Source organism: Podarcis tiliguerta, assembly GCF_965153285.1.
Source record: "Podarcis tiliguerta genome assembly, chromosome: 1".
Taxonomy (NCBI): Eukaryota; Metazoa; Chordata; class Lepidosauria; order Squamata; family Lacertidae; genus Podarcis; species Podarcis tiliguerta.
The window spans coordinates 92,104,367-92,129,762 of NC_139534.1; the positions used below are offsets into that span (position 1 = coordinate 92,104,367).

At 42.5% G+C, this 25,396-nt stretch overlaps 3 protein-coding genes and 1 long non-coding RNA gene across 20 annotated transcripts in view; 1 reads left to right on the forward strand and 3 right to left on the reverse strand.

Moving 5' to 3' along the window:
• Positions 1 to 457: 457 nt before the first annotated feature.
• JMJD7 (jumonji domain containing 7) lies at positions 458 to 18,981 on the reverse strand. 7 transcript variants are annotated; one of them, XM_083450843.1, is made up of 8 exons: positions 18,355 to 18,981; positions 16,141 to 16,294; positions 15,272 to 15,525; positions 14,270 to 14,326; positions 13,736 to 13,831; positions 12,772 to 12,869; positions 11,221 to 11,380; positions 458 to 1,165 (listed from the first exon to the last, which is right to left on the reverse strand). In XM_083450843.1, exons 1-8 carry the CDS (start codon positions 18,611 to 18,613, stop codon positions 1,074 to 1,076), a joined length of 1,170 nt encoding a protein of 389 aa, XP_083306969.1. In that variant the 5' UTR covers positions 18,614 to 18,981; the 3' UTR covers positions 458 to 1,073. The 7 variants fall into 7 exon arrangements, with proteins under 7 accessions (XP_083306969.1, XP_083306971.1, XP_083306968.1 ...); XM_083450845.1 differs by having other exon boundaries at positions 12,772 to 12,848; positions 18,355 to 18,963; XM_083450842.1 differs by lacking the exon at positions 458 to 1,165 and adding an exon at positions 8,316 to 9,237 and having other exon boundaries at positions 18,355 to 18,967.
• LOC310682258 (acyl-coenzyme A thioesterase 1-like) lies at positions 3,582 to 6,415 on the reverse strand (the record flags this gene model as incomplete). The annotated part of the gene is made up of 3 exons (XM_083450775.1): positions 3,582 to 4,401; positions 5,054 to 5,256; positions 5,956 to 6,415. The coding sequence occupies 3 exons, from the start codon at positions 6,413 to 6,415 to the stop codon at positions 3,802 to 3,804; spliced, it is 1,263 nt and encodes a 420-aa protein (XP_083306901.1). The 3' UTR covers positions 3,582 to 3,801.
• Positions 17,842 to 20,138, forward strand: LOC310682609. The gene is made up of 2 exons (XR_014514048.1): positions 17,842 to 18,132; positions 19,060 to 20,138. It is a non-coding gene; the product is annotated as an uncharacterized lncRNA (long non-coding RNA).
• Positions 19,582 to 25,396, reverse strand: part of MAPKBP1 (mitogen-activated protein kinase binding protein 1) — a 119,496-nt gene continuing 113,681 nt past the window's right edge. For all 11 annotated transcript variants that reach the window (XM_083449686.1, XM_083449692.1, XM_083449693.1 and 8 more), the window contains one exon: positions 19,582 to 24,064. In XM_083449686.1, the coding sequence (XP_083305812.1) occupies positions 23,768 to 24,064 (297 nt within the window). In that variant the 3' untranslated portion in view covers positions 19,582 to 23,767. The remainder of the gene's footprint in view (positions 24,065 to 25,396) is intronic.

The following is a 25,396-nucleotide window of genomic DNA, read 5'->3' on the forward strand; positions in this document are numbered from 1 at the left end:
GAAGAATTTCCTGGTTGTAAGAGCTATTCAACAGTGGAGCAGACTTCAGAAGGTGGTGGACTCTCCTTCCCTTGGAGGTTTTTAAGCAGAGGTTGGATGGCCATCTGTCATGGATGCTTTAGTTAAAATTCCTGCATTGCAGGGGGTTGGACTAGATGACCCTCAGGGTCCCATCCAGCTGTATTCTATTTTAGTTGAAGCTTTCAAACAGTTGTAAAGGACAGTTTTAAACTGAAAACATGGAAGTCGTCAATCCATGAGGTAACCAGTATCTATTTCCAGGAAAGAGTATAGCCAACAGAATCTTGATTATGTAAGTGATGAGATGATGAAAGCACTCCTGGTGGCTGCTGCAAACACTTGTGACCACAGGAGTTGACCACATCCTTAACAGGGGAAAAAGGCCCTTATTCAATAGCAGCCTGCTATCATAATTTCACTCTTGTATTGATTCAACTTCAGGTTATTAATCCCCATCCAGCCCACTAATAATAATAATGATTTTATTTGTACCCTGCCCATACAGCATATCCTGAAACATAATAAAACATCAAAAACTTCCCTATACAGGGCTGCCTTCAGATGTCTTCTAAAGGTTGTATAGTTACTTTTCTGCTTGACATCTGATGGGAGGGTGTTCCATAGGGTAGGCGCCACTACCAAGAAGGCCCTCTGCCTGGTTCCCTGAAATATTCCTCCAGAACATTCATACAGATGATCTAATGTACTGAGGACAAAATTAGGGGCCTGTCAATCTCCAGAAATGGACTTTCCACCAGAGGAACTACATCATCGTGAAGCCTGACTGAAACAGATCCAGAAAATGCGCTTCATCCGTGCAGCTGATATTCATCTCATGTGCTTGATCTCAACGGTTACTTAAGGTAAACCACCATATAAGGTGCCATTTTGTCCACAATGCCATGAACATCCACATGATGTTAAGCTTCAGTGACAGCAAAACAATTGTCAGCAGCAAAACAGTTGCCTTTTGTCTTGATTTAATAGGCCATAATTAAATAGTTCGCATTCCAGCCGTAGTTCCACATCAGTAGGTTAGCTGATCCAAGACCCTAAGATTTCCGTGCTATAGCTTTTGTGAGAGAATCCAACAGCTGATAATAAGAGTATTTTAGATCATATTCCATGTCATACCAATAATTCACTGAGGGGGAGAAAAAAGAAAATGACATAACTTATCATCTGTCTTTGGAAAAACTCATTTTGATAGTTTTCAGCTCAACACAAAAGCTACAAATCTTTCCACTGTTTGCCCCAATCTCAATAAGAAATAGAACTTCAGACCTGATTAATACATTAATGGGACCCCTGGCCATTAGGTCCAGTCATGGCCGACTCTGGGGTTGCGGCGCTCATCTCGCTTTATTGGCTGAGGGAGCCGGTGTACAGCTTCCAGGTCATGTGGCCGGCATGACTAAGCCGCTTCTGGAGAACCAGAGCAGGGCACGGAAATGCCATTTACCTTCCCACCGGAGCTTTACCTATTTATCTTCTTGCACTTTGATGTGCTTTCGAACTGCTAGGTTGGCAGGAGCAGGGACCGAGCAATGGGAGCTTACCCCATCGCAGGGATTCGAACTGCTGACCTTCTGATCGGCAAGTCCTAGGCTCTGTGGTTTAACTCACAGCGCCACCTGCATAATACATTAATACATTACACAGTAGCAATATGGTAGCCATTGGAAAATGAAACTATTCAGCCAATTTTAACTATGTTATTGTGACCAGCTGAAAAACGGGAATTTTTCTGGCATAGCTGAAATCACCTCAATGGCTACTGCACTGCTAGTACAGTGGTACCTCGCGTTACATACGCTTCAGGTTACAGATGCTTCAGGTTACGGACTCTGTTAACCCAGAAATAGTACCTCGGGTTAAGAACTTTGCTTCAGGATGAGAACAGAAATTGTGCTCTGGCGGCGCAGCAGCAGCAGGAGGCCCTATTAGCTAAAGTTGTGCTTCAGGTTAAGAACAGTTTCAGGTTAAGAACGGACCTCCGGAACAAATTAAGTACTTAACCCGAGGTACCACTGTATAACATAGACATTTATCCTCATAAAGGGTGTTATTCAGGATTAGTCCTACTCGGAGCAGACCCATTGAAGTTAATGGACATGACTTAGGTTTATTCATTTCAATGGGTCTACAGAATACAACCAAAAAGATTTTAAGACATCCAAGGGGCTTGGTAGTAGACATGGATTCAAATCACTGAGCAGCTATGCTGTTGCTGGGTGGCCTTGGGCTATTATTTTAGCCTCAATTTACCATCTGATGACCTTCCACATCGGTGTTCAATTGCATTCCTGGTTGTCATGAAGCCAAGGTGGAGTATTGGCTGCCTCAAATGAACTGAGTATATGCTCTACAATGTACTGTATCCTGAAATCTTCTGTAAATGTGCAGGAGTTGTTAAGAAGCAGATTAATGTGTAAAAATCTGCAAAGATAGGACATTTTAAAAGCCTCTGACCTAACATGTCAGGTTTATATAGCAGACACTTTAAATGCTTTTGCATTTTATCCATTAATTATGAAAAATCTAAAATTTTAGTTTTCGAAAGCAGCTTCTCCCGGTCTAAATGGGTGCTGGATGGCCATAAGCTTGAACAGATCAAATACTTCAGTTATCTAGGGCTCACATTCCATCATACAGGATCTTGGAAGCACCACTGGCAAACCTCCCATCAAAAGGCAGATATCACAAAGCTAGCCATACCCAGATTCTCTTTCACAAAGGGTGGCATATATGCTCCAGAAGCCTTAAGGGTTTTCAACGCAAAACCCGTTTCCCAACTTCTGTACGCTGCAAATGTCTGGCATAATGGGGACCTGCCAAAGCTAGATGGCTTTCAGGCAAAATTTCTACGATCTCTGCTGCAGGTACCCAACTGTGTCCCCAACTCCATACTTCTGTTAGAAGCTGGTGAATGCCCAATTTCAACTAAAGCGTGGTGGGCTGCCCTAAAACATTGGCCCAGGATTTCAGTGTTTGATCTAGGGAAGGGTTTGTACCAACACCTGACCAATGAAAATTTGTTAGCAAATGGCAGAAAACCATGGCTAAAAAAGCCACCTCTATTGGTCTGTCACCCCCCCAACCGTATTACCTGGGTTATGAAGGCGCCCTAAAGTCGTTAAAGCAAAGATTATGGGATAATGCACACAGTGACTTGCGATCTCGATCACATGGAGTCTGTAGTCCGCTGGCTAAGAGGAATATTATTCTCCACATGACCAGGGCACTGGTGCTCTGGTAAACTTGTCATGCCTTTGTTTGGCTGCAAAATGACAAATCTGAGTTCTAAGATGAAGCCGAATAGAGCACATTCATTACACTTATATCCTGACAAGGTGTTCATAGTATTCCTACGTGCTAGTAATAGTAATAATAATTATAATTATAATTATAATCTGGTGGGAGGGCGTTCCACAGGGAAGGCGCCACTACCGAGAAGGCCCTCTGCCTGGTTCCCTGTAACTTGGCATCTCGCAGTGAGGGAACTGCCAGAAAGCCCTTGGAGCTGGACCTCAGTGTCCGGATAGAACGATGCTCTTAAGAGAATCGGAAACTGAAAGGGGCATATAACTGCCACAGTCAGTTTCTGGAAGAGCCATTGAGGGAAATGTGCTTTCACCAATTCCCTTGGTTGAGGTGTGTTGCGCATTACTAGCGTACCTGGTCGTGGCTGAACAGGTAGGCGTCGCACCTGTTTTCGACATCTCAAGTGGGATGTGCACATTAAGAACCAGCTCCTTCACACATGTACAAAACCACAATCTACAGATTACTTTTAATGGTGGAATCCAGCAGGTGTTGTCTGAAAAAAGCCAGTATCCTCTGCCAGGCATCTTCCTGTGCTTTTGCATGTTCTCTCCATTTTCCCCCCCAGACCACAAGAACTCCCCATGCCCTCTGAAATGAGGAATAGCACAGGGGCAGATAGGGGGGCTCTAAGAGGTGCCCTGCCCCAGGGTAGCAATAGAAATCCACACGGCGCCCACTCCGCCTGAGGTGTCCAACGGCTTCTCGACAAAACGACTCACTTGGCAAGTTTCTGTCATCCTGCCCTGACAAAAAAAGGAAGTTGGCTAAGGACGTCTCCACGGGGATGCGGTAATGCCAGGTAGCTGGGTCTTTGGGATCGGCCATGATTTCTGAGAAATCCACAACTCTGGGATCACCGCTGTACTTAATCTTCTCCAGCTCACATGGAAAGGCAGGAATAGTGAGCCCCTTCACTCGCAGGGGGGTAAACGCATTAACACCTGAGCCAGAAATGCTGACTGCCGCTCTGATACCTGGCCAAAACGTAGCTAGAGCAAGGGCAAGATCTGCTCCTTTGCAAAGTCCTAGGACTCCAATCGCTGTAGCTCTCACCTGAAACAACAGTTGGATAAGGACTGCCGTCAGCTCCATGTTTGTCAGTTTTATCGCCCTTTTAAAAAGCCTGCTGGTTAGAAGGATTTAGCGCTACGCTGTAATGAAGAAAAAAGCACTCCCCCTGCTCTTAGGAGAACTGGAAACTGAAAGGGGCTTATAACTGCCACAGTCAGTGTCTGATGGAAGAAGTGAGTGTAGGAGCTGCCCTGGTTTTCTGGCCCTGGACACTGTCACCAGCTCCTGGATCTGAACTCGGCAGAAGAACGCTTCCTGGGAGGAGCTGCGCTTTTCAAGGCAGTCAGAATCACCACTGAAATTGTGGCAAGGAGTTGCTGTTCTTCTAGCCAACCATCATCTGCATAGGCAGGCATCTAATGAAGACATTATATTAAGTGTTGAAATAAATAAGTATGTCGTAAGAATTATAACTTGTGAGAACTTGTGCTTGAGCTGGATTTTACCTCTTCCCTCCTGCTCCCTTTTCCTCATGTGTCTTGTCTTTTTAAATGGTGAACTTGAGGGCATGGAGCCCTCTTAGTACTTGACCTCTTTTAAGCCTCTCTGGGAGCCTTTTGGCATAAATGCATTAAATTAAATAAAACAGGCAGCACACAACACCAAAGAACTGTGATTCTAGCAAGCCCCTTACCTGCTGCTGATTCCGCAAGAACTCTACAGCCTCACCAAAATAGTCCACTTCAAAGAACTCTGGGAAAGTTGGCAAATCCTCAAAGTGCATGTAAGCAACAGCCAGCGTAGCAAAACCTCGGCTTGCCAGAAGACTGGCTCTGTATTCCACAAGACCTCCTCCAGTTCCATACAAATCAATGAGTCCTGGGAACGGTCCAGGGCCTAGAAAAGGAATTTACTCATAAAAAAATGGGCTTATGATCAGAGTATGGTATTGTGCAACTCAAGAATCCCCTCTTCCCAAGGGATCTGCTGTCCTCGCTGTCCCACTGCCATTATTAGTGTCACTAGTGGGAGCAATTATTCTTGCCATAACTTGTTTTTATTGGAGGCTTTTAGACTGCTGCTGTTGACAGCGATGCAGTTTTCATGGTGATGTGTTTATGGCACTATTGGTGTGTTCAGCTCTATTTTATTTTTCTGCTGTGAGTTCTTCTTTATAAGCTGCCTTGAACTTATCATAGAGCAGTGGGCTACAAATGCCCAAATAAAGTTGAATAAATCTATTGGGTAGAGCAGAGATTAGGAACCTGTGGAACTTGGCAGTCTCCCTCCCCACCATCCTCACAACTTCTGGGGAAGAAGTCCAAAGCCTCAAGATAGGGTGGCACAGTGGGTTAGTGCATCTGACCGTTAACCAGAAGGTTGTTGGTTCGAGCCCACCCAGAGGTGGCTGTGGGCAAGATTAGTGCAAGACCCTTGGGATCCAACTCAACCATCCTATGAACTCCCGAAGCTGGTCGAGGCTCTCTCCGTCGATTATGTATGGGCAGGAAGGGAGTGCCCGCGCTTCCGAGGTGAGCCATTCAATGCTCATCCGAGGAGCGTGGCAACCCGGGGGGGGGGGTGAATGAAGCTCACCGGGCGGCACGAAGAGCGTGGCTCGGAGCCTGCCTTCCCGCACCGGGATCCTCTCCACGCCGTCGGCCAGAAAGCTCCTCTCGCTGCAGCACTCGCCGAGGAGCCGCCCGGAGACTCCGCGCCCGTCCAGCACCTCGTAGGTGACGCGGAAAGGGCTGAGGACGTCCCTCTTGGCCAGGCGCTTGAAGGGCGTCTGGGCTGCCAGCGACCACAGCAACCCCATGGGCTCCACGCCGGAGTAGCTGCCGCCCAGCGACGCCGAGCGGCTGAGGTCCAGCTCGCCGCTGCTGTCCGCCCGGTAGTAGGCGAGCGACTGGAAAAGCTCGCCGCTCTCGTCCACCAAGGATGCTCGCAGCGTCACCTCCTGCAGCGGCCCCAGACCCTCGACTTTCACTTGGACCGGCTCGTCCCACAGGCAGCGCGGAGAGGGCAAGACCAGGATCCTCGCCGCCGCCGCCATCGGGTCTGCCTTGCCGGAGGGAGCAGCCTCTTCCCCGACGCGCCCGCAGTTGTCCTTCGAGCAACGCTTTTAGAAAAAGGAAAAACACGCGCGCCCGGTAACTTTTGCTCCCAGGCTAAAGTCAAGCGGGTCTTTGCAAGCTGCCCACAAAAGGAAGCGGTGTCGCTAGGGCTTCTGGGAAATGTATTTCCTAACTCGCTAGCAGGGACAGACTTTGAGAGGGAGCTGCCCGTCTCCGGAGAACCGATACTGCCTGCCACCTCCATGTGAAGAAAACGAGTTTTTTTATATATATATATATATATAATATTTTATTAGGCTTTACAATAAATGAACAGCAAAAAGAACACAACACAATTAAACAAACAAAACAAAAAGGACAATACAACATGTACAACGAAAGATATAAAAAAGAAAAGAAAAATATTAAAAACAATTATTGTCTCCTTATATTCTTTACGTTAACTTGTTTCTGCGACTTCCCCAGACCTTCCATCTCTGTATTCCAGATCCTATATTCTGTCAGCAAATTCCTTCCCTCTGTCATATTTTAATTTCATCATAATCTTAGTGTCTTAATATAGTTACGTTTCCATGTATCTTAAAACTTATTAACTTAATCTTTAAATTTTTATACTAATAGTCTTTTAGATTCAATCTGGTGTCATCAAACATTCATTATCTTATAGTGTTTCTGTAAATAATCTTTAAACTTCCTCCAGTCTTCCTTCACCATCTCTTCTCCCTGGTCTCTGATTCTGCCAGTCATTTCTGCTGATTACATATTAGTCCATAACTTTCATCTGCCATTCTTCCAGCGTGGGTAATTCTTGTGTCTTCCAATATTGTGCGATGAGTATTCTTGCTGCTGTTGTAGCGTACATAAAGACTTTTGCTCCCAGGCTAAAGTCAAGCGGGTCTTTGCAAGCTGAGCACAAAAGGAAGCGGTGTCGCTGGGCTTCTGGGAAATGTATTTCCTAACTCGCTGGCGGGGACAGACTTTGAGAGGGAGCTGCCCGTCTCCTGAGAAGCAATACTGCCTCCCAGCGCCATGTGAAAGAAAACGAGTTTGGGCAGGGGATTAGCCCTTGTTTGCTCGTGAGGTGCTTGAACCTGCTTGCCCTTACGAATTGTAACACAATAATTGGTCTTCTTGACTTCGATCGACACAATAGTGAGCTCTGCAGCTGTCAGGTAAAGATAAAGGGACCCCTGACCATGAGGTCCAGTCGTGGCCGACTCTGGGGTTGCGGCGCTCATCTTGCTTTATTGGCCGAGGGAGCCGGCATAGAGCTTCCAGGTCATGTGGCCAGCATGACTAAGCCACTTCTGGCGAACCAGAGAAGCGCACGGAAACACCGTTTACCTTCCCACAGGAGCAGTACCTATTTATCTACTCGCACTTTGACGTGGTTTCAAACTCCTAGGGTGGCAGGCGCAGCGACCGAGCAATGGGAGGTCACCCCATTGTGGGGATTCGAACCGCCGACCTTCTGATCAGCAAGTCCTAGGCTCAGTGGTTTAACCCACAGAATTTGGTCAAATAGGCGATTCCTTAGCCCAAAGCTTTATATGCCTTGTTGATTAAAGCTAAGGTTTGCTTTTCACATCCTTCGCTCACTTCAAGTTACCAGGACTAAACATCAGGAAGAATTTCCTGGTGGTAAGAGCTATTCAACAGTGGAGCAGACTTCAGAAGGTGGTGGACTCTCCTTCCCTTGGAGGTTTTTATGCAGAGGTTGGATGGCCATCTGTCATGGATGCTTTAGTTAAGATTCCTGCATTGCAGGGGGTTGGACTAGATGACCCTAAGGGTCCCTTCCAGCTGCATTCTATTTTAGTTGAAGCTTTCAAACAGTTGTAAAGGACAGTTTTACACTGAAAACATGGCAGTCGTCAGTCCATGAGGTCACCAGTATCTATTTCCGGGAAAGAGTATAGCCAACAGAATCTTGGTTATGTAAGTGATGAGATGATAAAAAGCACTCCTGGTGGCTGCTGCAAACACTTGTGACCACAGGAGTTGACCACATCCTTAACAGGAAAAAAAGGCCCTTATTCAATAGCAGCCTGCTATCATAATTTCGCTCTTGTATTGATTCAACTTCAGGTTATTAATCCCCATCCAGCCCACTAATAATAATAATGATTTTATTTGTACCCTGCCCATACAGCATATACTGAAACATAATAAAACATCAAAAACTTCCCTATACAGGGCTGCCTTCAGATGTCTTCTAAAGGTTGTATAGTTACTTTTCTGCTTGACATCTGATGGAAGGGTAGGGTAGGGTAGGGTAGGCGCCACTACCAAGAAGGCCCTCTGCCTGGTTCCCTGTAATATTCCTCCAGAACATTCATACATATGATCTAATGTACAAAATTAGGGGACAAAATTAGGGGCCTGTCAATCTCCAGAAATGGACTTTCCACCATGGGAACTACATCATCGTGAAGCCTGACTGAAACAGATCCAGAAAATGTGCTTCATCCGTGCAAGTGATATTCATCTCATGTGCTTGATCTCAACGGTTACTTAAGGTAAACCACCATGTAAGGTGCCATTTTGTCCACAATGCCATGAACATCCACATGATGTTAAGCTTCAGTGACAGCAAAACAATTGTCAGCAGCAAAACAGTTGCCTTTTGTCTTGATTTAATAGGCCATAATTAAATAGTTCGCACTCCAGCCATAGTTCCACATTAGTAGGTTAGCTGATCCAAGACCCTAAGATTTCCGTGCTATAGCTTTTGTGAGAGAATCCAGCAGCTGATAATAAGAGTATTTAAGATCATATTCCATGTCATACCAATAATTCACTGAGGGGGAGAAAAAAGAAAATGACATAACTTATCATCTGTCTTTGGAAAAACTCATTTTGATAGTTTTCAGCTCAACACAAAAGCTACAAATCTTTCCATTGTTTGCCCCAATCTCAATAAGAAATAGAACTTCAGACCTGATTAATACATTACACAGTAGCAATATGATAGCCATTGGAAAATGAAACTATTCAGCCAATTTTAACTATGTTATTGTTGAAAAACGGGAATTTTTCTGGCATAGCTGAAATCACCTCAATGGCTACTGCACTGCTAGTACAGTGGTACCTCGGGTTACATACGTTTCAGGTTACAGATGCTTCAGGTTACAGACTCCGCTAACCCAGAAATAGTACCTCGGGTTAAGAACTTTGCTTCAGGATGAGAACAGAAATTGTTATCCAGCGGTGCAGCAGCAGCAGGAGGCCCCATGAGATAAGGGGGTGCTTCAGGTTAAGAACAGTTTCAGGTTAAGAACGGAACTCCGGAACAAATTAAGTACTTAACCCGAGGTACCACTGTATAACACAGAAATTTATCCTCATAAAGGGTGTTATTCAGGATTAGTCCTACTCACAGTAGGCCCATTGAAGTTAATGGAAATGACTTAGGTTTATTCATTTCAATAGGTCTACAGAATACAACCAAAAAGATTTTAAGACATCCAAGGGGCTTGGTAGTAAACATGGATTCAAATCACTGAGCAGCTATGCTGTTGCTGGGTGGCCTTGGGCTATTATTTTAGCCTCAATTTACCATCTGATGACCTTCCACATCGGTGTTCAATTGCATTCCTGGTTGTCCTGGAGCCAAGGTGGAGTGTTGGCTACCTCAAATGAACTGAGTATATGCCCTACAATGTATCCTGAAATCTCCTGTAAATGTGCAGGAGTTGTTAACAAGCAGATTAATGTGTAAAAATCTGCAAAGATAGGACCTTTAAAAAGCCTCTGACCTAACATGTCAGGTTTATATAGCAGACACTTTAAATGCTTTTGCATTTAAAACCCCTTTATAGTAATAAATGAATAAGTAATCCACTTTATTCTCATGTATTTGAATTTTGTTTAGTAGTCCTGGTCTATTAATTAGTGACAGTTACCTTCAGTTGATCAGGGTAAGACAGAACACATTTAACAGTCACCTTGATTTTATTTATTCAGTATCCTAAAAAATATACCTATGGAGGTTTTGGTGAAGTGCAAATTTATGTAATGGCTCTGTTAATAAATTAAAAAGCAGGATAATAATCTTTTTTTTTCTACATCAACAACTGGCCCTATTAGTACAATTAATTATTGCCGGGATGCTCTTCTCAGCTCAACACCACAAGGTGGTGCTGATGCTTTTTATAGTAACAATTTTGGACATTTTGTAAGGAAACAGAAAGTAAAACAAAGGGACATATTTGATCCACAGTACAGAAACTGCACAAGCCCCATTTGAAATGAATATGCCCTTGTGCAACTTCTACCTGAGTTCACACAAAAGTTGTTGAATTGTGGCCCATGTTGATTAGTAAAAAGAAAAAGGAGGGAGAGATTTGAATTTTCCGACTGAGGTCCCAAATTATCTTGACACTCTTTAAGCTTCATCTAATCAAACACTACAGCTCGGGTCCCAATTTGCCGTTCCACAAATGCAAAGACTCATTCCGTTTACAGAACAGTCTTTGATCCAGATGGGAGGTCTTTCTGATGGGAGGCAATTTTGGCTGACTCTCCTTTCCCCTTGCACCTTCCTGCATCATCTCCCGCTCAACACCTCCCCCACCCTTCCACTAGCAGAAGTGTCCTCTAAGCAGAATTTTGCCCACAAGATCTCCAGATCCAAGCCTATATGTAAAGATAGCTCATTCTGGCTGGAAATGGGATAAATAAATCCAACTGATAGTAGACGGAGGGAACCACAAAACCTATCTTGAAGAAGAAACATGACATGTGGAATTTGGTGTGCTTGTGCATGCCACACTCCTCTCACCTGCTATGCAGCCATGTGACTGCTGAACATGATGGAACCAGAGAGAAGGAAGATACAACATCTCTCCAGACTTCACAGTGCACCGCAAAGGCTTTGCCTGGGCATATTCTGGAAATCGTTCTAGATCTGGATTCAAAGGATCCAATGGAATCCAGGGCACCTATGAGGATGAAAGGTTATGGAACAAAAGAAATGCTCTATTTAACAAGGGAAATTGCTGTGTTACTTCAGAAATTTCCTTATTTGGTAACAAATACTTGAAAAACATCTAGCAGTGTTCCCTTCAAACTATAAGGTAACCCAACATTCCATTTTTTTCCATCTCCCTGGAGAGCACTCATCTGTTGCCTAAAGCAAAATCTAAAGATTGGGTGGTGGTGGGTTAGTGACAGGAATACTGGAATGTAAAAATGGATTTGCTAGGGCTGCCATACATCCGGAATTTCCAGGACATATCTGGAATACTGCAGTTGGCAGCAGCGTCCAGGCAGGAATCCCTCAAATGTCCAGGAAAATCTGGACGTATGGCAGCCCATGTAGACAGTGCAGTTTTTGCTGATTTTCCATTTTAAAAATTCAGAAACATAATATTTTTTGGCTCAAAAAGAAAAGAGGGGGGCTCTGTCCAGATTTTCACTGTTTGAAATATGACAAACCTAGATTTGCATATGTACTACATATGTTTAAATTACTTTTTTTCCTTTTTATTTGGGAGAGGAAATTTTGGCTGACTATTGACACACACATTCACTATGCATTAAAACCACCTCCCCTATGATAATAAACCCTGTGATCTTCCCAGGTTCGTCAACCTGGGAAGGTAGCCCATCTAGGAAAAGGAAAACTCTGATCCTAAGCCTCTGCTTAGAAGAAAAGACTAAGGAGTAATCCCTACACAAATCTAGAGTGGAGTCCCTAAGATGGCTGGATGGTGCCTTGTACACCTCCTCCCAGCAATTCCTGCAGCCAAGCTGGAGCGAAACGTATTGTTCTGCTTTCCTTTGGACCACATCAGCAAGGCTGAGGGGGGTGGTCTTGTTGTCTGGGCAGCCCGGGACCTCCATACACACTGCTCAGGCTTGTGCCTTGGGGAGGTCACTTTGATGCTGCAAACACAGCAGTTTGACTTCACCCCTGGAGGGGATTGATTGCCAACAAGATTGCTATATACTGCTTATTGTTATGAATTCTGTTTATATAACATTTAATGTTTTGTATTGCATGGATATTATGTTATATATTTTTATATACTGTATATTTTGTGCTGTCCTGTAAACCACCCTGTGGGCCTTTTGACAAGGGATGCATATGAAAAATAGAAAAATAAAATAAACAATTATTTGAACATGAGTGTCTACCCATATTTGCCAACAGCATTCTTACCCTTTTTAGCCAGATTTAATAAAGGGGGTAAATAAATATTCAAAAAAATCAAATAGAGGTGTGCTGGGAAGAAGCCCGACCCAAAAAACAAAACAGGCCTCAACACTTCATTCATTCATTCCCTCTTAGCAGCTGCCCTCAGACAGTACTTAACACAAAAACCATTACCTTCTCTGCAGCATTGTCATCCACAACTTCAAATGACCCGTTTTCTGCTATGTGGTAGGTTGCTGATGGATACAATTCTGAAATGTGAAGCATGAAAACTGTTGGAAGAGGGCATGGAACAGAGGCAAAGAGAATGTCAATGTTAAGCATTAAAAGCAGACTAAAATTATAGGGGTAGAATTTAGTTTAGCCAGGCACTTGTTGGGAACTGGCTTTGAGCATAGTATCTTTTATAAAACCTGAAGACAATCCAGATGTTAACACGACTGGACCTCCCTATGTTTTTACTTTCCTAAAAAATACCCACATATTTGTTGCTGCTACTAGCCACAATGTAGAAAAATTAAACAAGCATTAAAAAAAAATCCTCCCATGGTTAATAGCAACGTCATGGGCAGGGGGTTTAAACGGTGAACTAACTTGAGTGCAAAATATTAGAATCACTTCATCCTGGATGACAATGATTTAAATTGTTACCTCCACCTCAGCTGCTTTTCAAGAAAGGGGCAAAGGCATGGAATCCTCAGGCCCAGGGACCAAATGTGGCCCTCAGAGCTCTCTATGCGGCCATTGGGACTCTCTTTAGGCCACAGTCAAACTCTCCTCAGGCCACTTCTTTTACTGGTCTTGCTTCACACCCAGCTTTTTTCCTGGCTGGAATGAACTCTGATAATGCCTCTTGCTTGCCCGGATAGTGGATAGAGATTGGTGTGTGAAGAAACTAGCCTACTGGACAAAGTGAAAATTTATATTCATTGCTCTGCCCACTTATGTTTCTGACCCCCATCCTCCACCCACTGTCATGAGCTGGAAGGGGATGCAGTCCTCTCCAGTTATAAAGGAAATCTGACCCCCTGCTGCATATTAAAATGTTGCCTAAATTCATCCTCCTAATTCTAATTTCTCTCAAAATAACAATAGTATGCATCTTACTTCACCACCCTCTGCTTCTCAGAATACGTACCATATGGGATGAAGGGACGGTCACTTGGCGGATGCAGCAGAAAATGTTTCTCTCCAGAGATCACACAGTACAAGTTTTCATAATGGTCTTTATGTACTAAGATTGGAGGGGGGAAATGAAAGGTTGGGGGAAAAGAAGGATAGTTTCTTTATCCTTAATATAGTCAGTGCTAAAAATACTCACAGCAGTATGAAAGCTGTAAGAATCTGCATTTATACCAGCACTAGGTGCGATTGCTTTTCTCTACACTCCAAGCACCAAATTTTAGGCATTTTCCAAACTCTGCTTAAAATCTCTCAAATTGACAGATTGGCACTGAAGCTAGTGGTATGAAGCTCCATGTGGGGAGGAAACATGTGATACGCAGTGATTATAGAGTGCAAAAAGCCCTAGACCTCAGTCTACACTAACTTCAAGGAAAGCCAACTTCAGTATAGCTAGACACATACAAGTTTTCTAAAGGAATATCTTTGTCCATCCTTGACCTCAAAGCCAATAATAATAATAATAATACATTTATTTCATGGTACATACAAGATGTCACTGCAGCAGATTCTCCCAGCCAGAAATTAACAGCGTCAGGCTTCTTTCCTATATGAAAAAGAAAGAAGTAATAAATCTGAGAAAAATAATTTCTGTTGTCTTGTGCTGAATGATCCCCAGATTAAGACCTTTCTGCTAGATCAGTTTATTATCATCCTTTATTAAGAAACATGGAAGGACAGGCTACTAAAGGCCCACCTGCACAATAAAGAACAAGTTTATAATGACAATGAAAGCAGCAGGGGACAATTATATTAATTCAACTCTGGCTTCAGTTTTTCCATCCTAGATAGGAAGCTTAGTCTGAAGCAAAGTTCCCCATGTATATAGTGATCACCCTTAAAGAGCAGACATTTGTTTTTTTAAAAAATAATTTAAATGCTCATTTACTTTTATCAGTAAAGAACAGGCCTGAAAATTTTGAGATATTTGTGTTTCCATCCTGATTTTGCACTTCCTTGCCATATGAATATCCCTGTATGAGTGGGGTACCCTATCCAAGAATCTGGTATCTACATAAGCAGAAACCTTCTAGTCTTGTCTCAAAAAGGACCCACTGCTCCCAGAGAAAACTTCTTATCTTAAGGAGGCTTGCTGTTGCTGTGGTGACAACTGCTGGTGGGGGATGGAAAGTATTCTTCCCTTTGCCTCGTCCTTCCTCCATCCAGCATAAATGATCAGAGACCTCCAAGTCTATTAATCTACAAGTACTGTACATCACAATTTGTACAGCTTAGCATTTGAATGGAAATTGCATGCACAATTAGAAAGCCATCAATTCATCTCTCTCTACAAATTCATGAATTATGCAATGTTTCAGAGTATTTCAAGCCAGAATGTGAATTTTTGCTGCAGCATTCATCTTCTTTTCGGGTGGGCAGGCGGCCAATAACAGCAGAAAAGTGCATAACTTGAAACTGCTGGATCAGTTGTAAGCACTGCATTTAAATGGACTGTGCAACACATAGATAAAATTAAGCTTTTGATATTTACCAACGGCTTCACTCATCCATGGTATGTCAGGCTCCACATCTCCCATAAGTTCAGGGAATTCTTCAGTTAAGTTCGAGCACTGCTTTTGCACATAGAACACCCCTGGAGAAGTTACTTTTTTCTCTACAATGTCCAAGAAAGCACTGAAAGGCATGTGTCGTTCCTCTGGCATAACAAACCAGTCCTGATAAACTGCATCAGCATAACCATTTGGAGTTACTGCCACACTCACCAGCTTGGAGTTCATTATTTCCCTGCACCAAAATACATCAGACGTTCACCACTATGCAATAAATTGCAATCTAAATGCAGACCTCATGGCTACAACATGCAGCCTAATTTTTGGACTTTAATTTTTTGCCCCTCACATCCTGCCTTCAAACCCCTTGCTTTGTGTAACATCAAGTCTAACGAAGAGCTATGTAGAACTTGAAAGCTTGCTCACTATTTTGTGATATTTTGGTTGGTCCTAATGATCACAAGTGTCCAGCTGTAGATTTTGAATTATTTCCTTTTTTTCTTTGCCTTTTATTGGTCATCCTGGTGTCTAATGACTTAATATTGGTGCCCAGAAATTGGAAATACTTTCCCACCCCTGGTCCCAGTTCCCTCAAGTACAACAGCCTCCCCAAGCTCCTTCAAGAGGAAGACTAGGATACTAATTCAATAAATAAATAAAAAACCATAAATAGTAAAACAGCCACAACAGTTCTGACTAAATTTTCCCCTGTGAAGCTGTTGACTTCATGGAGGGATTTGTTTTTGCTGGCAACTCTCTTATTAAGAAACATCATCAATAAATTTATTTCCAGTATTTCCATGTTGTGCACTTTATATTTGAAGCTAGGGCCTGCCAGGCAGATTCCTACCTCAGGTAAGCTAATGTCCACTTCTTCAGAGCTGGCCAATGGTTGACTGCATTCCGAATTATACATGGCTTGTTTGGGCAAACCCATTCCCGATAGAACTCCAAGGGGGATGGAAGGCTATCAAGATATGGCACAGAATCTGTGAAACTCAACTCTGTTCAGGCAAAAGAAAAAACGCTTCCGTGAATGATCGTGTTACCATTTCAAGGACTGGCCTCATTCACATGTCACATTTAATCTTAACTATGGTTTAAAAGTGAATGCATAACAAGCTGATGCACAGGGCTAAAACTGTGGACACTTCACTCCTCCCCTACTCCTGTTGCTGCTGTGCTGTTGACAGCTAAGCCATGGGTTTGGCTTAAGAGTTACATCTGAATCCAGACTCATGGTTTTGTTTCCTACAAACAAACCATGAGTCATAAGCCGAAAACAATAACAACAACAATAATAACAATAAGTTCTTGGTTAGAACTTATTATTTGCTTGGAGCGAAGATCCTGGGCTCTTAAGTTCTCTTAGCCTGCAGCTTATTTTAAGTCACAAAAATGAGACTTTCTCAACAAGCTTCACTTTTCAAAATGTTGGGTTGGGCAAGGTTTGTTGATTATGTCCATGCAGATACCTGTTCAGCTTAGTTTCAGTTTATTTGTTTTGGCAATTAGAGATAGCATGTGTTTATATGATATACGGTATACAACAATTAGGAACCTGGCATCTAGGACTTACTTAAAATATTGGTACAGACATTCAAAGAACAGATACAAGAATCCGTGGGCATGCTTAGCCACAAACTTAAAGGCTGGTGCACATGATACACAATATACAAATTCCATACGGATACACACAACATATCCTGTGGTTTAATGTACTGTGCACACAAGGCCGGCATCAAATACTGGCATCACTGGACGCTTGCTGAGGTCCGTGCCCCAGTAGGGGACCTACTGCCAATCTCCGATGCCTGCTGTCTGAGGAAGAAGTGGAAGGAGCAAGAATACCTAGCAGTCTCCTTTCTCTGGATGGCTTGTGCAGATCTGAGGAAGAGGCAAGCAGTAGCAATAGCAGCATGCTCAGCCACAAAGCCCCACTGAGGGCATCTTGCCCCAAAGCCAGCCACATTCTGACATGTGTGCGTTCAGCAGGGACCTGTGGCTAGTTATTTGAAATTATCCAAGGGGCTGGGGGTTGGGAGAGGAACTTCAAGTTGACATATGTGCTCAGTGCCAGATTTATGTATAAGCTAAACAAGCTATAGTTTAGGGCCCCCCTCTCTTGGGGGCCCCCAAAAAAATTAAAAGGAAAATAAAACCCTGGATGTACATTTCCAAAACAGAAGATAAAAAGCAAATAAAATAAAACCTACATACAGCAACAGTGTTTTGTGTTGTGTAGGCTCCTATGATGTAAGTAATGGGCCCTCAATCATTTTAAGTTAGAGCTTAATAATTATTTCACTATTAATATACTTCTCCCTAATTGTATTTCAGTTCAACAATTACTTTGATAAAATACATATTTTGTTATGTGCAAATGGCTTTGGATACCTATTAGGTCCATAAATTAGGTCCATATAGCATATATTCAACACACAAAAATAGCGACAATTTGTTGTTGACAAAGGACAGCTGGACGTACAGTATAATGTTTTAATGTATTATTAATCTCTTGTTATTATCCTTATCATGGGCCCCTATTACCTTCAGTAGCTTAGGGTCTCATCAAACCTAAATCCGGCCCTGTATGTGCTCTAACACACGTGCAAAACATGTGCTCGACCACTTATGGCCCTTTCCAGACTACTGGAAGCTTGCCCCTGCAACGGGAAGGGGATGCCCCGGATAAGCTCCTGCTTTCCTCACAATCCCTAAAACAGTAAGGGGGGGTCCGAGTGAGTGCATTTTTTCGGGTCCAGAATATTTCACTTTTGAGAGCTGGGGTAGGAAAATGCAGACACCTCGAGGGGAGCCGTGCGGTTTGAACCTCTGCGAGGTATAGTAAATCAACGCGCCTTTTTCTTTTCTTTTCTTTTGCAGGCAAACACCTAAACGGCAGCGGATAACCCGATTGCACTCCGAGATAGAAATCCTGTCAGGGAAGCAACATTAATGCTGCCCGCGAGGAGGGCGATTAACCTCGCCCGCCCATTTCGCCCTCCCCGCTCTCTTCCCCTGCGAAGGGCCATGCGAAGGTCCTCCCTTCCGCCTGGCTCACCCCTTGCCTCGGCCGGGAAAGCCTCCAGGCAGCGCCTCACCGCCCGCAGCGCCTCCCCTTCCGCTTCGCCCTCCGCCATGGCGGGAGCAGCTGCTCCTTCAGCAGCAGCGGTTGCCTCTCGGGCCGCCTGAGCCGCGTTTGGGTCCGGCTTGCGCTCCGCCCTTCTCCGGCTGCCCAAGAAGAGGGCTGGCCTCGCCGGGCGCGGGAGAAACGAGGCCCGCCTCTCTACGGGCGAGCGAGAGGAGAGCTCCGCCTGCATGTCAATATAATAAGCTCTCCTGGTTCGGGTTTATGTCAATTCGCTGCTGTCAGTGGCGGTTCTGGCTCTCTTTTCTCATCTAAATTCTACTATAACAAAACAAAAAACTTCATTGATGCATGAGGAGATTTAGTTGTTTCTTGTGGGGTGGTGGTCCAAACTTGGCCAGTCAAGATTGAGGCCAAAGTTTTTTTATTTTCAAATTTGGCATGAACCTTGGGACATTTTGTTGATGAAACACCCAGTCAATTATTATTATTTATTGAATTTATATACTGCCCTATACCCCGGGGGTCTCGGGGTGGTTCACAGAATAAAATCAAGATATAAAACACCAAAATACCTAGTAAAAATTAAAATAACCTAATAGCCCTCTCAATCCTCAATCTTCAATCACTGATTAAGGAGGAGCAGGCTAATGGAAACAATTTTTTGTTAAATAATAGAGCACCTATTACTACTGGCCACTGTGTGACTAGAATTTGTGTAAACAAAGCAACTAAAACTGGAGAAAATGGTATTTGTGCCTCTGCCTACTCCTGCCCATGGAAGCTGGTTGTGATTCAGCATTTGTTCTATAGAAAGGCAAGTAATTTTTGCTCTAAAGGCTCTTATAAACTAGGTGGTAGTGAATGCTGAAAGGTTTGTTTTGGAAATATAGAATCTGGCCAATCCAGCATGATCCCACCCCCTGCAAAAAAAAACCCCATGTTAGCAAAAACTCCTCCGACAGTGTTTGCTTAGCTGGATCCTGAATGCAGCATTGATCTTACTTGAACACTGCAACATGAATCTGAACAATGCAATGTGTCAAAAGAAATGACAATGCTATTACTACAAAGGGCAAGGGAGAAGGGAAGGCCAGGAGGAGGAAGGGACAGAACTGTTTTGCTATAAGAATGTGAAAACCCCAATAAACTATAAAAATGAATCAAGGCAATAGCACTGAGCAACAGCATGAAGACAGCTTAGTAACAAAGGTTCACACTTTTTTTTATTGAAACTACTTAAGACGCAGAGTACAAATGAATACAGAATTAAAAATAGCCCCAGAAAGGTGGCTCACAGTGCAAAACCCCCACAAACATAAAACAATTGTTTCAAATAATTAAAAAAGAAGACATTTTAAAAGATTTTTTTCCCCTCTTAAAGCCAAGGTAGAAAACACACATTTATAAATAAAAAGTTTCAGGGTTGTTATCTCCTTTTAAACAAGCGGAGAATAGGAAGGGAGTGTTGAAATAACACAGGTAAAAGGGATGTTTATCTGGTGCCTAGACTTAACTTAGACATGCTGAGTAGACATGGCTTATTCCTTAAATTGCTGCTCCATGCATCACAGTCTGTGATCTACAGCAGATTAACTCAATATGTAAGCAGCCCAGCTCCAGAATATAATATACAAACAATACAGGATTCTGGATACTCTAGTTATTATCTATAGAAAGAGCAATCTAGTCACAACAGTACCTGCCTGAAGGTCCACAAGGCAGCTATTCACCCCTCCAACTGATTTATTTATTTATTTAAAAAAATTAAAAATACTGGATGCTACTGGAGGTCCAGTGGCTTAACTTCTGTGTTGATATGCAACAACGTTGTTTAAAATGCTCCGATGCATACACTGGCCATAACAGTAACTCTTTTTGCAGAAAGAAATGTATTCTGGATCAGTTGAGCAAAAGAGGAAGCTAATTCCTTTCTAACAGGCCCAACTATTAGAGGTGTCACTGAAAAGGATTGGATGAAAAAGGGGGAGAGGGGTTAATAACAAAATGGCCATATATTGTAGCACCAGTTGCATATACCAATAGCTGGTGTAAACACAATTTTGGCTTTCAAATGTCTCCTGTGTTTCTGTAGAAACAACGAGAGGCCATTTTGTCCCATTCAAGTGTACAGGTATTTCTTCTCTTTTCTAAGGACTCTCCTTGAGAAAAGGAAACAGCATACACAAAGAATAAAATGCAAATTACACTGTACAGAAACATTTCAGAAAGCATGGATATAATATGTCAGCATGGCATCAGTGATGAGTTCATGGTACATACTTTCTCCATTTACCTTAATACATTAATTTGCATGCAAACATTAAAAATCAGTAGAAGTGGGCCAGGTTCAGATACTACATGCATTTCTGTTTCCACAACCCTTAGATTATCTGTTGAAGTTTCCTAATAGGGCCAGAGAACATCTATAATAAAGCCAAATAATTTACATGCAGTTCAAAACTAAAAGTAAAGCAGGCTGACATTTAACTATCAAAGTGTTTTCCTTAAGAGGAAACAGTCTTTTCTCCCGTTTCTTCTCAGCAACAAATCCTTGGGACAGAAAACAAGATAGCTAAGAAGCTAACACGCACCAAATGGTTTCAGACAACTGGCTGGCTGAGGTCACTCCTAAAACCTCCCCAATTCATGGATATAATAGTGGAAATGAAGGGCCCATTAAACTACTTCCTTTCTTTTTTAAAAAGAAAAAGGAAACACCTAACAATTCTCATCTTTTAATTTACCTAAAATTCATTCTCAGTTCTACTTAACTATGTTCTGCCTCTTTCCTGTAAAAGCACCATTTCAAAGGAACCATACTCTTAGCTTTGAACCAAAAAGATTCCTTTCCCTACTACTACTTTTCTAGAAATCTTGGCCGTTCTATTCCATGTAATATTAAAAACTACAGGCCTGCCCATACATTCTTGCATACCTACTTACTCAAGACCACAGTACTAGTTCGTTTCTACACCCATTTTCCACCTTGATCCATGAATACAGACAGTGCTCAAGTAATTTGAAGAAAATTATTTTGCAGAAACGTTTTGACAGTAACATTGAACTTTGTTTGATATTGCCTTTCTCCCAAGAGAAACCCAGAGGAATCACCTACTGGGTAACTGTATCAATAAGCATTGAGGTATTTGTCTATCAACATCTTGATTCTGCTGTCACACTAATGCATTTGACAACTTTGGAAGTTAAATCAACACAAAGAACTTCAATATCTCCCTTTTTCATACAAGATGTCTGTGTTGGAAGTATGGCTCTTCTACCCTGAGTATATGTGTGTCTCAGAACAGGAAAATTTCCTGAGCATTGAACACTTTTCACAGCCTAATGTGGACAGGGAAATAAAAGTTATTTTGCCTAAGACCTTTCCTGGCATGTACACTCAGAAACCAAAAAAGCCATCTCAATTTTCAATTAATAGATGTCCAAGGAGTATCTTTCATGTGACCCATCCTATTCCTTTGCCACAGACATTGCTCTATTTCATGCTCACTCATGGATGGAAAACAGTAGCAGAATATCAGTTCTGATGAATGTATCTTAACTACCATTCAGAGAAGTGTATGAGAGAGCAAGACTGCCAGGAAGTTCTGGGAGGGACATACTAAAAAGCACAAACAACATTCCAGGTCCCTAATCTTGCAGTTAATTTATGGATGGTTGGCTGTCCAGCCAGCCAAAAAGAGGGCTGCTCTATAATATATTATGAGAGCCAACCAGTCCCAGAAAAGAAGCTACGCTGCAAGGTTCCCAGTCCTACAGTGCAGTGAATGAAAAATCCCACATGAGAAGTGCAAGGGGGAAAGCTGATGAAAAAGACCCAGGTCACCAAAGCAATTTAGTCAGATGATCAGATGGACAATAGTAGATGCAGAACTGCTTTTTGACCAGAGAGAATAGCTCAAAAAATTCGGTAGGATAGCCATTTCTGAAATTCTTTTATCAACTAGTACTCTGGGAATATGGTTTGATAATTCAGTAAACAGGAGGAGGGATTTTTAATCTGAGAGCACGGTAAATGAAAGAAGAACCTTCTAGGATAAGCAATCTGAGAGTCAAAGCCGTGGACTAATGAGTTTGGGAAACTATGGCAAGTTTTCATTGAACACAATAAAACTCCATGCAGTCTCATTCCCACCCCACTGACCTGCTTTGTTTTTAATCACAAAAAAGGAAATGAAAATAGTTACATCACAACTGTCTAAATGTTCTGTCCAGTCACATTTAATTGGTAGTTTTCTGGTTTTAGCAATGGAGACATAAAATGGGTCTCCCTTTTGGGATGCTAGGTACATCTCATGCTTCACTTGAGCAGTACTTAAAAACGGGTGTCAGGCTCTCTTCACTGACAAATTTCTCTAAATTTATGCTAGAATTAAACTAAAACTTTTTCTCTAATAAATGCTATAGCAACCCTGTGTCTCTCCCCCCCCCCACCACCACCCAAAAACATCATCTGAAGAGCCCAGTATACAACACCAGTTGAACACCACTTCTAATTATAACTTTATAAATAGAATTTAACAATTCTTCAATTTAAAAAAACTCCTTAATGTAGAGGTCAAGTTTTATATAAAATGTTGTACAGTTCTTGCAAAAGCATTCATGTTTGCAAACAGTCTTGTAACAAATCTCCGTAGCTTGGTCCAAAGGGTGTGCTGTCCTCTGGAAGCAAGTGCAGGTGTAGGTATATAGCATAGGTTTCTCTTTAAAACAGAAGGCAAAACAGGGAGAACAAGACTGTCTTTTTTATAGAAAAGAAAAGAAAAAAAACCTATGAGTAAAATTCAGCAAGGCAGGCTGCAGCAAAAAGTAGTTCAGAAATTCAGCCTGCCAATCTACTAGTATACTTATGTTTACTGCAACAAAACGTGTGGGAAAGACATGGAAACAGTCACAGCTACAAAACGCATGTGAAAAGTTTAGAGCAATAGTCACAAAAATAAATTAATAAATAAAATTTTAACACTGTACATAGATCGAGACAGCCCTGCAGAAGGAGTGACTGGTGCCATCTCAGTATTTTTCCACCAAGTCAGCAAATTTCAGGCTGAGCCACAGTCAACTGAGTCTGTAGGAATTTTTGTTTTAAGTGTTTTGGCTGGAATAAAGTTTCCAATAAGTTTTTCTTAACACCACCAAAAAAGAAAAGGAAAAGAGAGAGAAGTGGGCACAGAAAGATTAGTACTGTGACCAGCACATTTCTGGAAGCCATAAAATGACCCCCTCTTAACAGAACTGCTTGAGGAAAAAAATATTTCACCATTGGATAAAAGTCAACAATAGCAGTCATTCCAGGTTTTCACTATGTTAGTTTTCCCTGTGTTGCTGTCAGTTTCTTCATTAGATGTTTGTGCCCCTCTCTTCTTTACAGTTTTTTATCCATACGTCGTTCGACAGCTTGCAGCAACAGCTCTGAATATTGTTCCAACAAAGCAAGAGTTTGCTCATCTCCAAAATGCCGAGGACTGGATAAGGTGGAACCACTTCCCTCACTGGCTGGCATTACAGTTGAGTCGTGTGGCTTCGCCAACACTTCCTTCTCCCTTTGAAGTTCTTTCCCATCCTTCAGGGAGTCTAGTTCTTTTTTCATCACAGAGAAGGTATCAGTCAAGAGGCCAGCAATCTCATTTTTATCGGCTGAAGACTCCATGTCAGCAGACACCTGTAAAAAAAGTGGGGGTGGAGGTGAGCAAAAAATTTTCTTTATTTTAGAAACACAGCCTGTTCTGTGTTGAATGCTTCTGGTTGGTAGCAATGAAAACAACAAAGTCCAGTGCTGTGAGATCATCAGTGTAGAGTTTGAGGGTCCCTAACTTCAATCTCTGTAATCCTTCCTCTTTCTTGTATGGGAAAGTACCTGGGAGATGCATGGACTTCTCACTTCAAGCAGCAGCGACCACAGTCATATCAGCTACTCCTCACACCTGACCCATTGCCCCTCCTTTTCTTCTTCCCATTCCACCTACTCTCCCACAAAAAAACAAAAAATATCAACACAAAACTTTCAGCCTTTCAAGTACATTCTCCAATCCGTCTCAAGCACTGAAAATTACTAAACATGTTATCTGCTTGTTTCTCCATTAGATTTATATCCTACACTTCCTCCCTGGGCAGCAAACACCAAAGTGATAAAAGGTGTGATAAAACAAAACATGTTAAATACATATTTAACTGCAATCACATGCCCTCCCAGCAGATAATTTCAGGGCTGCCAGGAACCTTCTAGGCATCAAGCACCTGGGTAAATGATTTTGTATTTCCCCTGAATGTTAAAAATGAGGGAGGCAGAGACACCTCACTCGAGAGGGCATTCCACAAATGAGGAACCACTACAGAGAAGGCCCTACCATGTTGAATTAATGCTGTGCAGCAAGTGAGTCTGAATTATCATATATTTGTGTATGAAGTGTGCAAAAGGTCTTGTGCCTCATAGGGATTCTCACACATGCATGAGAATACCTTCTTGTCTGGCAACCCCAATCAAAATCAATTTAAAACAGTAACATTCAATCATCATCATCACGCTTTTGCAGAGTCAGCAATTGAAAGCCAACCATTGAAAGCTCTGTCTCTCTGTAACATCTGAACTGGGAACTCTGTAACATCTGAACTGGGAAAGCTCTGTCTCTCTGTAACATCTGAACTGGGAATGGCCATGCTGGGTCAGCATCTCACTTAAGTTTTGGGCTGAGTTTAAACCCTGGCAAGACAAAGGTTCTGCAGGTGTACAATGTTGGCTTTTCGCAGTGTAGTAATGCTGCAGAGAGCTTGCTGGGGAGAGCTTGCATTAAAAAGAAAAGGGACTCAAAAATAACTTAAACAAGGTTTTAATAAGAAAAACAAAAACTCCTTATACACCAAATACATCTACAAACAAACACGACCCAACCACCAACCCATCCCCCAGGGTAAATGGCAGAGCTAGGTGCTGCTCCTTATATACTGCACAGCCTAATCAATGCAACTCAGCAGCACCTGCTATGCTTCACAGCTG